The 12,046-nt window shown below is 43.9% G+C and overlaps 1 protein-coding gene across 1 annotated transcript in view; it reads right to left on the reverse strand.

The window, feature by feature from the left end:
• LOC122552360 overlaps positions 1 to 12,046 on the reverse strand; it is a 50,725-nt gene that overhangs the window by 26,816 nt on the left and 11,863 nt on the right. The window contains exon 2 of the mRNA XM_043695110.1: positions 1,196 to 1,253. Within this exon, the coding sequence (XP_043551045.1) occupies positions 1,196 to 1,232 (37 nt within the window). The 5' untranslated portion in view covers positions 1,233 to 1,253. The remainder of the gene's footprint in view (positions 1 to 1,195; positions 1,254 to 12,046) is intronic.

The following is a 12,046-nucleotide window of genomic DNA, read 5'->3' on the forward strand; positions in this document are numbered from 1 at the left end:
AGGGAGTGTTGCTGAACAAAGAGACCTTGGAGTGCAGGTTCATAGCTCCTTGAAAGTGGAATCGCAGGTAGATAGGATAGTGAAGGCGGCGTTTGGTATGCTTTCCTTTATCGGTCAGAGAACGGAGTACAGGAGTTGGGAGGTCATGTTGCGGCTGTACAGGACATTGGTTAGGCCACTGTAGGTCTCCTTCCTATCGGAAAGATGTTGTGAAACTTGAAAGGATTCAGAAAAGATTTACAAGGGTGTTGCCAGGGTTGGAGGATCTGAGCTACAGGGAGAGGCTGAACAGGCTGGTGCTGTTTTCCCTGGAGTGTCGGAGGCTGAGGGGTGACCTTATAGAGGTTTACAAAATTATGAGGGGCATGGATAGGATAAATAGACAAAGTATTTTCTCTGGGGTCGGGGAGTCCAGAACTAGAGAGCATAGGTTTAGGGTGAGAGGGGAAAGATATAAAGGAGACCTAAGGGGCTACCTTTTCATGCAGAGGGTGGTATGTGTATGGAATGAGCTGCCACAGGATGTGGTGGAGGCTGGTACAATTGCAACATTTAAGAGGCATTTGGATGGGTATATGAATAGGAAGGGTTTGGAGGGATATGGGCCAGGTGCTGGCAGGTGGGACTAGATTGGGTTGGGATATCTGGTCTGCATGGACGGGTTGGACCAAAGCGTTTGTTTCCATACTGTACATCTTTATGACTCTAAGCAGAGTGAGTTGCAAGGCAGGTCGAAATGACCCTAATGACATCGGTTCCAAAATCCCATAAGGTTGGAAGAAGAATGGGGGAAATAAGAACAATTTTCATACCAAAAGTCAAACTGAGTTTTGATTTTGACACTGAGGATTTACGAACAAGTAAGACTATATAGAGAGCATATTTAGAATTAGGAGAAAGTTCAAAGGAACACCGTCTGTACTGACTGATAAAGCAAAGGACAAGAAATTATGTGTGAGGGAGAGGTGGCAGGACAGCGGTTATGACCATGTAACACTAGTCTTTCAGGACAGGTTTATTTCAACCTGATTCACAAAATAAAATTCAGTACTGCTGTTAACGTCTGAATGCAGATTCACAAACACCATGGGCACATTTTCTTTTCTTTTGGTTATCAGCTTGAGAAAATATGTCAGCAAGACTGCTAAATAAAATGGTCTCAGACACTTGTCCAAGAAAAAATGCTCACGCTTACTTGTAGCTACAGGGCAAGACTTCTTCCGTTTATTCATGTCACTTTTCCCAAAGAATATCTACAAAGCAACAAAATCCATAAATAGTAAAGACCATGAAAACTGAATCTGAAAGCTGAAATAAAAACAGAAGTTACATCAGCAAGTCTCCCAGTCACTCAATTAGAAACATGACCAACAATTAAGATTGAAACCAACACAGCAGTCTGCTGATAAGTCTGATTCAGATTTGTTTGCTTAAGTTTGTATGATTCAATAATTTAATTAAGCTACATAAATAACAAAATGGAAAGTAAGCACAAAAAGTTGAATTAAATGATCATTTGCATTGACACAAATTTCAAATAACTGGTTGCAACATCTTAAATACACCATTTGCTTTGGCAAAAACGGCTGTGTTTACTCACTAGCTTGCACCTCACTAAAGTGGTATTAATACTATAATAAAATAATACTATAATAAATAATAATACTATAATAAAATTACCATCCCTGTATTGTAGCAATAATGCAATTTGCTTAGTTGTATCAGCAAATGATTCAAGAACCAATGTGTGTGACATCTGTACCCAATCGTAATGCACTCTGTACAAGCTAATATACAACTACAAATATCCTGTGTGGCAGGAATCTTCAACAACATCTATTGAACTCATCAAGAAATAAAATTCATTGCAACTTTTAAAGAAAAGGTTTGGATTATATAGTGCCATTCAAAACCAGGTTGTGCCAAAGCACTCTTCAACCAATGAGTACCTTGGAAGTTTGACCAGTTATAGATTTGGAAATGCAACAGCCAATTTGCACACAGCAAGCTCCCGCAAACAGCAAAGTAAGTGAATAATCTGTTTCTCTGAGGCTGAAGAAGTGATGAATATTGGCTCCTTCGATTAAAAATAGTGCCACGCAATCTTTTCCATCTATCTGACAGAGCAGGCCCTCAGCTTACTGTTTCACCCGAATGAACGCATCACCTTCACTGCAGCATTCCTTCAGAACTGCACTGGACTATCAGCATTAATCTTTTTAATGCAACCTTCTGGTAAGAGTTCCACCAACTGACAGTTCTCTCGTCCCAAACAGCGTTACCTTAAAAAAAATGATGGCGTAAAAATTGCTGGCTTAACTTTTTTACATTCAATCTGTATCTTGCAAGAAAGGTAAAACGTGATTTTTTTTTGCCAGTTAAGTCCAGCTTTTGTTAATTTACATAACCCTCTGCAAAATTGTAGCTGACATTCACTACATAATTAACGCAGCATTGTTTCAATTATGTTGTCTGCAAAATGCACGTTAACACTGTCTTTTGAGTCAAATTTCACATCCTTGGCAGTTGTGGCAACACCCATTTAGAGAATTCAAACATCCTTCAAGTACCCTAATTACAGGTTGCTTACAAACCTCATGATACTATCTGCTAGCCCATGCAGTTTGGCAATATTCCCTACATTTACAATAATATCTTATTAAAACTGGTGGCACTGGTATTATTCAGCTGCCCTCAAATCTGCTAAAGCATAGACCAGATCTAAAAGTTAAAGTTCTAAATTGGAGGAAGGCCAACTTTAATGGTTTAGGTAAGAACCTTCAAAAGTTCATTGGGGGTGGATATTCGCAGGTAAAGGGACAGCTGGAAAATGGGAATCTTCAAAAATGAGATAACGAGAGTCCAGAGACAGTATGTTCCTGTTAGGGTGAAAGGCAAGGCTGGCAGGTGTAGGGAACACTTGATGACTAGAGAAATTGAGGTTTTGGTCAAGAAAAAGAAGCATATGTCAGGTATGGACAATAGAGATCAAGTGAATCCTTAGAAGAGAATAAAGGCAGTAGGAGTATACTTAAGAGGGAAATGAGGAGGGCAAAAAGGGAACATGAGATATCTTTGGCAAAAAGGGCTAAGGGATTCTATAAATACATTCAGGACAAAAGGGCAATTAGGGAGACAATACAGCCCCTCAAAGATCAGCAAGGTCGCCTGTGTGTGGAACCGCAGGAGCTGGGGGAGATAATAAACAAGTGTTTTGCATTAGTGTTTACTGTGGAGAAGGACATGGAAGATATAGAATGTGGGAAAATAGATGGTGACATCTTGAAAATGTCCATTGAGATGTAGATGGAGGATATCTTAAAACACATAAAGGTAGATAAATCCCCTGGACCTGATCAGGTGTACTCTAGACCTCTGTGGAAAGCTGGGGAAGTGATTGCTGGACCTCTTGCTGAGATATTCAGATCAACAATAGTCACAGGTGAGGTGCTGGAAGACTGCAGGTTGGCTAATGAGGTGCCACTATTTAAGAAAGATGGTAAGGAAAAGTCAGGGAACTATAGACCAGTGAGCCTGACATTGTTGATGGGCAAGCTGTTGGAGGGAATCCTGAGGGACAAGATTTGCATGCATTTGGAAAGGCAAGGACTGATTAGGGATAGTCCTTGGCTTTGTGCATGGGAAATCATGTCTCAAGAACTTGATTGAGTTTTTTGAAGATCGAACGAAGAGGAATGATGAGGTAAGAGCGGTGGATGTGATCCATATGGACCTAAGTAAGACATTTGACAAGGTTCCTTATACTAGAATGATTAGCCAAGGATCGATCACACGGAATACAGGGAGATCTAGCCATCTGGATACAGAACTGGCTCGAAGGCAGAAGACAGAGGGTGGTGGTGGAGGGTTACGTTTCAGACTGGAGGCCTGTGACCAGTGGTGTGCCACAAGGATCGGTGCTAGGTCCACAGATAACACCAAAATTGGAGTGTAGTGGACAGCGAAGAAGGGTACTTCAGAGTGCAACGGGATCTTGATCAGATAGGCCAATGGACTGAGAGGTAGCAGATGGAGTTTAATTTAGATAAATGCGAGGAGCTGTATTTGGAGAAGGCAAACCTGTGCAGGATATATACACTTAATGGTAAGGTCCTGGGAGTGTTGCTGAACAAAGAGACTTTGGAGTGCAGGCTCATGGTTCCTTGAAAGTGGAATTGTAGGTAGATAGGATAGTCAAGATAGCTTCTGATAAACTTTCCTTTATTGGTCGGAGCATTGTTTATAGGAGTTGGGAGGTCATGTTGCGGCTGGACAGGACATTGGTTTGGCCACTTTTGGAATATTGTGTGCAATTCTGGTCTCCCTCCTATTGAAAGGATGTTGTGAACTTGAAAGGGTTCAGAAAAGATTTACAAGGGTTGGAGGGTTTGAGCTACAGGGAGAGGTTGCATAGGCTGGGGCTGTTTTCCTGGAGCATCGGAGGCTGAGGGGTGACCTTATAGAAGTTTATAAAATCATGAGGGGCATGGATAGGGTAAATAGACAAGGTCTTTCCCCTGGGGTGGGGGATTCCAGAACTAGAGAGCATAGGGTGAGAGGGGAAAGATTTAAAAGGATCTTAAGAGGCAATGTTTTCACACAAAGGGTGGTGTGTGTATGGAGTGAGCTGCCAGTGCAAGTGGTGAGGCTGGGACAATTACCACATTTAAAAGACATCTGGATGGGTATATGAATAGGAAACCTTTAGAGGGACATAGGCCAAGTACTGGCAAATGGGACTAAATTAATTTAGGATATCTGGTTGGCATGGGCAAGTTGGACTGAAGGGTCTGTTTCTGTGCTGAACATCTCTATGACTGTATGACTCTAAGTGTTATAGTAGTCAATATAGTAGTCAACCAGATATCTCTGTGATGTTGTAACCTTGCAAATGATTAGTGTTGTAAAAAAAACTTCAAACATCTGATTCAAAAAAACCCCACTATCTAGTATACATTACATGGACTAACATATATAGGCATTGCGCCAGACAGGTCAATACGAAGGCTGAACATGAGGCTGGGAGATGGAAGTGAGGTGGCTGATGTCTGGAGCATGGGAGAACGTGATGGATTCTGGGGGCAGGAAATGCAGTGAGCCACTGTACAGATAAGGGGAGCCTGGAGCCAAGGTCCATGAGCCAGTTGCTGTTTTGCAGAAGCCAGGAGGGGGAGCTGGAAGCAGAGAGCTGCCTTTTTGTCAAGGCAGCCATGTGTCTGCTTGTTCCATGGATTTCGGGGGAAAGGGAGCTGAGGGAGGCAGGGAGTCCAAATCAATGATAGGGTAGGTGAGAGACATAAAAGGAAGGGGGGAGTGAGGGAGGCTGCAAGGGAGCAACAAAGACAGGGGACCTGCAAGAGATGTAAGGGAGGGGTGGGGTGGGGTAGGGCGGAGAGAGAGAGAGAGAGAGGGGCTGAAAAGGAGTAGGAGAGAGACACTGCAATGAGGAGGACAGGGAAAGGAGAGGCAAGTTCTAAGAACAGAAAAAGGAGAAGGAGGCTCCAAGGGCAAGGCCCATGAGAGGGAGGTGGCAAGGATAGGGAAGGAAGAGGAAGGCTGCAAAGAAAGCAGTTTCAAACCTGTCAATAAAGGAACACTCAGCTAACTAGGAGCTAGGAAAAACTGAAACCGTTCAGGTAATGAACTACTTACAAATGAATATGTTATCTCTGGCTTAAGGCTGTGTATGTTCAGGAGATTTCTGTGGAAAGCTGTAGTAGATGATGCTTTTGTAATAAACACCATATCAATCTGAGATTCAGGATAATAAAGTGTTGGTAAATACCTGGCTAAAATATTCCAATTTTGTACAAATGCAATGGAAACACATTAACTATGACCTCACCAGTCTGCATAAGGTTTGTTTAGGGTGATGTCTTTTTGTGCATTCTATTGTAACACAGATTCCAAACCCCACAAGCAATGTACCTTTAATTTAGTTACATGACACCTTGACATGTGACATTCTGGTATAACGGTACTCATTTTGCCTTCAGTCTCTCTCTCTCTGTAATGGAGTCAGTCAGTTAGATGTGCATAATGTACACAAACATCAGCAAACACAAAACCAGATTACCTCTGTGATGCTGTGACCTTGCAAATGGTTAGTGTTGTAAGAAACAACTTCAGACATCTGATTCAAAAGAACCCCACTATCTGGTATATCAGGGACTGACATATATTGAATCACAGTGGAAGTACATACTGGAGGATTGTGGTCATGGATGCTACCTGACCCGCTGTGATCTCCAGCATTTGTTGTTTTCAGTACAGATTTCAGCATCGAAAGTAATTTGCTCCTAAAAAAAGCTGCAAAAGTGACAGTAATGCTACAATGGTTAGCAAATTTTATAGATGTACCATTGAAAGCAGTCTATCCAGATGCATCACAGCGTGGTTTAGCAACTGCTGTTCCCAAGACCGCAAGAAACTACGGAGAGTCGTGAACACTGCACAGTCCATCACACAAAAACCAACGTTCCATCCACTGACTCCATCTATACTTGCCACTGCCTTGGGAAAGCAAACAACATCATCAACGACCTGTCCCACCCTGGTCATATTCTTTTCCACCCTCTTCCATTAGACAGAAATATAAAAGTTTGTATAAAACATACAAACGGATTCAAGAACGGCTTCTTCCCAGTTGTTATTATCGTATGAGGAAAGGCTAAGGCACTTGGGGTTGTTTTCATTGGAGAAAAGAAGGTTTAGGGGTGACTTGATAGAGGTGTACAAGATGATTAGGGGTTTAGATAGGGTTGACCGTGAGAACCTTTTTCCACGTATGGAGTGGAAAAAGGGGGCATAGCGAGTCGTGAGTTCATGGAATGCCCTGCCAGTAGCAGTGCTGGACTCTCCCTCTTTATGGGCATTTAAGCGGGCATTGGATAGGCATATGGAGGATTGTGGGCTAGTGTAGGTTAGTTGGCCTGGATCGGTGCAACATCGAGGGCCAAAGGGCCTGTACTGCACTGTATTGTTCTATGTTATTAGTCTTCTGAATGGACTTCTCAAATTTTAAATTTAATGTTGATCTCATTGTATTCCTTGGTCCATTCCATTACCCTAACACACTTTGTATGATATGATCTGCCTGTACTGCACACAAAACAAAACTTTTCACTGTACCTAGGTATATGTGACAATAACTAATGAAATCAAACCAAATCAAAAAACTGTGAAAACACTTTTTCCCTAATAATTGTCATCAATCTGTTCAAGTTCAGATTTGAGTTAACAAATACAATCAAAACTGATAGATACAAACCTATACTGAAACAAGGGGAGTACTTTACATCAGGGGAAAAAAAAACGAAAACAAGAGGCTGCTGCTTTAATTTTTGTTTGAAAAGGGACTTTTAAAGATTCTGAAAGGACAACTCCAAAGCACTCCTTGAAGAAAATCACTAAGAAGTGGAATTCTATGTAAAAAAAAGGCTTATCCATGTCGATATGTTGGCCAGTTCTACCATTTATTTTTCCAATCAGTGTGAAAATTTTTAAAAAGCCCATGTAATTTCATCGCCCCCTTTCTGGCACTATGCCACCTCTTGGCAGAAACCTGCAACTACAAGCCTGTAATTCCTAACTGGGCAACAACAGACAATTAAAACAAAGAGAAGCCAATTATTTTTTTAAAAAATTCACTGCACTGCAATACAGATTCTCATGCTGATATTTTAAAAAGCATCAGGGTACAAATGAAAGAATGCAAACCAAACTTCTAACTATGGATTGTCACATATTCACCATTCTTTTCTTTGGTTCTGTCAGATCTTTATATTTCCTGAATCAATAGATAATTGTCAAAGAATAATAGGCAGTCAAAAGTTTTTTTTTCACTTGGATACTGAAGGCCTAACAAGAATAAAAATCGCTGCTATCTCTAACAATGACCCAAAGATCCTGATAACATTTCTAAGATTTCAGAATTAGATTTTATTGCCACATGTACTTAAGTACAAGTATCTCCCACTTTTCAAATGCTTGCTTTATACAATTTTGCTTTTGCAAACGACCTACATTAGTCCCTGTTTTTGCAAATCCTAAGAGGATTTTAACTTTTATGAAAAACGGCGATACTTTTTCCCAAATAAATCAAACACCTTCGCTTTACATTTTCGGCCAATGAAAGGTTTCCTGGCAACGCCCTACTTTCGGATAGCAGGGGCTACCTGAATAGGAACACAGGAGTACAGTGAAAAATGGACAAAGTTGCCATTCTCCAGCACTACCTTGGATACAAAACCAGAATTTTAAAAAAACAGCAGAAATAAAATAAATAGATACAAAAGGAAAAGAAAAATCATCCAGATGCAATAGGAAGAAAAATATCCAGATCTTAGAAATCCCATTTCAATAAAGGTGTATGGAACGCCCAGTTTCTGATGTAGGCACCAGGGACTAGCTATGGTCTGCAGGGTTTTGTGCTACTGCCACGGTCCCAATCACCAAGAGATGCTTTGTCATTGACAATGTCCCGAATCACCAAGAGATGCTGTGTCATTGACGCCGTCCCCAATCACCAGGAGGAGCTTTGTCATTGACACCGTCCCCAATCACCAGGAGGTGCTTTGTCATTGACACCATCCCCAATCACCAAGAGGTGCCTTGTCATTGACATTGTCCCCAATCAACAAGCGGTGCTTTGTCAGTGACGCTATCCCCAATCACCAGGAGGAGCTTTGTCATTGACACCGTCCCCAATCACCAAGAGGTGCCTTGTCATTGACATAGTCCCCAATCAACAAGAGGGGCTTTGTCATTGATGCCATCCCCAATCACCAGGATGAGCTTTGTCAATGACACCGTCCCCAATCACCTGAAGTTGCATTGTCATTGACACCGTCCTCAATCACTGGGAGGAGCTTTGTCATTGACAATGTCCCCAATCACCGGGAGGTGCTATGTCACTGACACTGTCCCCCATCACCTGGAAGTGTCTTGTCATTGATGCCATCCACAATCATCAAGAGATGCTTTGTCATTGACACCGTCCCCAATCGCCAGGACGAACTTTGTCACTGACACCGACGCAAATCACCAAGAAGTGCTTTGTCATTGACATCACGCCAATCACCAAACGATGCTTTGTCATTGACGCCGTCCCCAATCACCGGGAGTTGCTTTGTCACTGACACCGTCCCCAATCACCGGGAGGAGCTTTGTCACTGATGCCGTCCCCAATCCAATCACCAAGTGGTGCTTTGTCATTGACACCGCCCAATCACCAAGAGGTGCTTTGTCATTGACCCGTGCACAAACACCAAGAGATGCTTTGTCATTGACGCCGTCCGCAATCACCAGGAGGAGCTTTGAAATTGACATCGTCCCCAATCACCAGGACGAGCTTTGTCAATGACACCGTCCCCAATCACCTGAAGTTGGTTTGTCATTGACACCGTCCTCAATCACTGGGAGGTGCTATGTCACTGACACCGTCCTCAATCACCTGGAAGTGTCTTGTCATTGATGCCATCCACAATCATCAAGAGATGCTTTGTCATTGACACCATACGCAATCACCAAGTGGTGCTTTGTCATTGACACCGCCCAATCACCAAGAGGTGCTTTGTCATTGACACCGTCCCCAATCACTGGGGGGAGCTGTATCATTGACACCGTGCCCAATCACCAAGAGGTGCTTTGTCATTGATGCCATCCCAATCACCAAGAGATGCTTTGTCATTGACACCGTCCCCAATCACCAAGAGGGACTTTGTCATTGACGCCGTCTCTAATCACCAGGATGAGCTTTGTCACTGACACCGTCCCCAATCACCTGAAGTTGCTTTGTCATTGACACCGTGCACAATCACCAAGAGATGCTTTGTCATTGATGCTGTCCCCACTCACTAGGAGGAGCTTTGTCATTGACGCCGTCCCCAATCATCAAGAGGTGCTTGGTCATTGTCGCCATCCCCAATTTCTGGGAGGAGCTTTGTCATTGACACCGTCCCCATTCACAAAGAAGCGCTTTGTCATTGATGCTTTGTCATTGACACCGTCCCCAATCATCAAGAGGTGCTTGGTCATTGACGCCATCCCCAAATTCTGGGAGGAGCTTTGTCATTGACACCGTCCGCAATCACCAAGAGATGCTTTGTCATTGACGACATCTCCAATCACCAAGAGGTGCTTTGTCATTGACGCCGTCCACAACCACCAAGAGGTGCTTTGTCATTGACCCCGCCCCCAACCACCAAGAGGTGCTTCGTCATTGACACCGTCCCAATCACCAGGTGGTGCTTTGTCATTGACACCGTGCACAATCACCAAGAGATGCTTTGTCATTGACTCGTCCCCAATCACTGGGAGGAGCTTTGTCATTGACGCCGTCCCCAATCACCGGGAGGAGCTTTGTCATTGACACCAACCCCAATTACCAAGAGATGCTTTGTCCCTGATACTGTCCCAAATCACCAAGAGGTGCTTTGTCATTGACACAGTCCCGAATCACCAAGAGGAGCTTTGTCATTAACATCGTCCCCAATCACCAAGAGGTGCTTTGTCATTTACATTGTCCCCAATCACCAGGACGAGCTTTGTCATTGACACCGTCCCCAATCACCAAGAGATGCTTTGTCATTGACGGCATCTCCAATCACCATGCGATGCCTTGTCATTGACACCATACGCAATCACCAAGTGGTGCATTGTCATTGACACCGTCCCCAATCACCAAGAGGTGCTTTGTCATTGACACCGTCCCCAATCACTGGGAGGAGCTGTATCATTCACACCGTCCCCAATCAGCAAGAGGTGCTTTGTCATTGACATCGTCCCAAATCACCAAGAGATTCTTTGTCACTGACACCGTTCCCAATCACCAAGAGGTGCTTTGTCATTGACACCATCCCCAATCACCGGGATGTGCTTTGTCACTGACACCGTCCCCAATCACCTGGAAGTGTCTTGTCATTGATGCCATCCACAACCATCAACAGATGCTTTGTCATTGACACCGTCCCAAATCACCAAGAGATTCTTTGTCACTGACACCGTCCCCAACCACCAAGAGATGGTTCGTCATTGACACTGTCCCCAATCACTAAGAGATGCTTTGTCATTGACACCATACCCAATCACCAGGACGAGCTTTGTCATTGACACCGTCCCCAACCACCAAGAGATTCTTTGTCATTGACACCGTCCCCAATCATCAAGAGATGCTTTGTCATTGACTCGTCCCCAATCACTGGGAGGAGCTTTGTCATTGACGCCGTCCCCAATCACCGGGAGGAGCTTTGTCATTGACACCAACCCCAATTACCAAGAGATGCTTTGTCCCTGATACTGTCCCAAATCACCAAGAGGTGCTTTGTCATTGACACAGTCCCGAATCACCAAGAGGAGCTTTGTCATTGACATCGTCCCCAATCACCAAGAGGTACTTTGTCATTGACACTGCCCCCAATCACCAAGAGATGCTTTGTCATTGACATCGCTTCAAACACCGGGAGGAGCCTTGTCATTGACACCGTCCCCAATCACTGGGAGGAGCTTTGTTATTGACGCCGTCCCCAATCACCGGGAAGACCTTTGTCATTGACACCGTCCCCAATCACTGGGAGGAGCTTTGTCATTGACGCCGTCCCCAATCACCGGGAGGAGCTTTGTCATTGACACCAACCCCAATTACCAAGAGATGCTTTGTCCCTGATACTGTCCCAAATCACCAAGAGGTGCTTTGTCATTGACACAGTCCCGAATCACCAAGAGGAGCTTTGTCATTGACATCGTCCCCAATCACCAAGAGGTGCTTTGTCATTGACACTGCCCCCAATCACCAAGAGATGCTTTGTCATTGACATCGCTTCAAACACCGGGAGGAGCCTTGTCATTGACACCATCCCCAATCACTGGGAGGAGCTTTGTCATTGACACCATCCCCAATCACCAAGAGGTGCCTTGTCATTGACATTGTCCCCAATCAACAAGCGGTGCTTTGTCAGTGACGCCATCCCCAATCACCAGGAGGAGCTTTGTCATTGACACCGTCCGCAATCACCAAGAGATGCTTTGTCATTGACGCCGTCCCCAA

The sequence above is a fragment of the Chiloscyllium plagiosum genome, chromosome 8 (genome assembly GCF_004010195.1).
Source record: "Chiloscyllium plagiosum isolate BGI_BamShark_2017 chromosome 8, ASM401019v2, whole genome shotgun sequence".
Lineage (NCBI taxonomy): Eukaryota > Metazoa > Chordata > Chondrichthyes > Orectolobiformes > Hemiscylliidae > Chiloscyllium > Chiloscyllium plagiosum.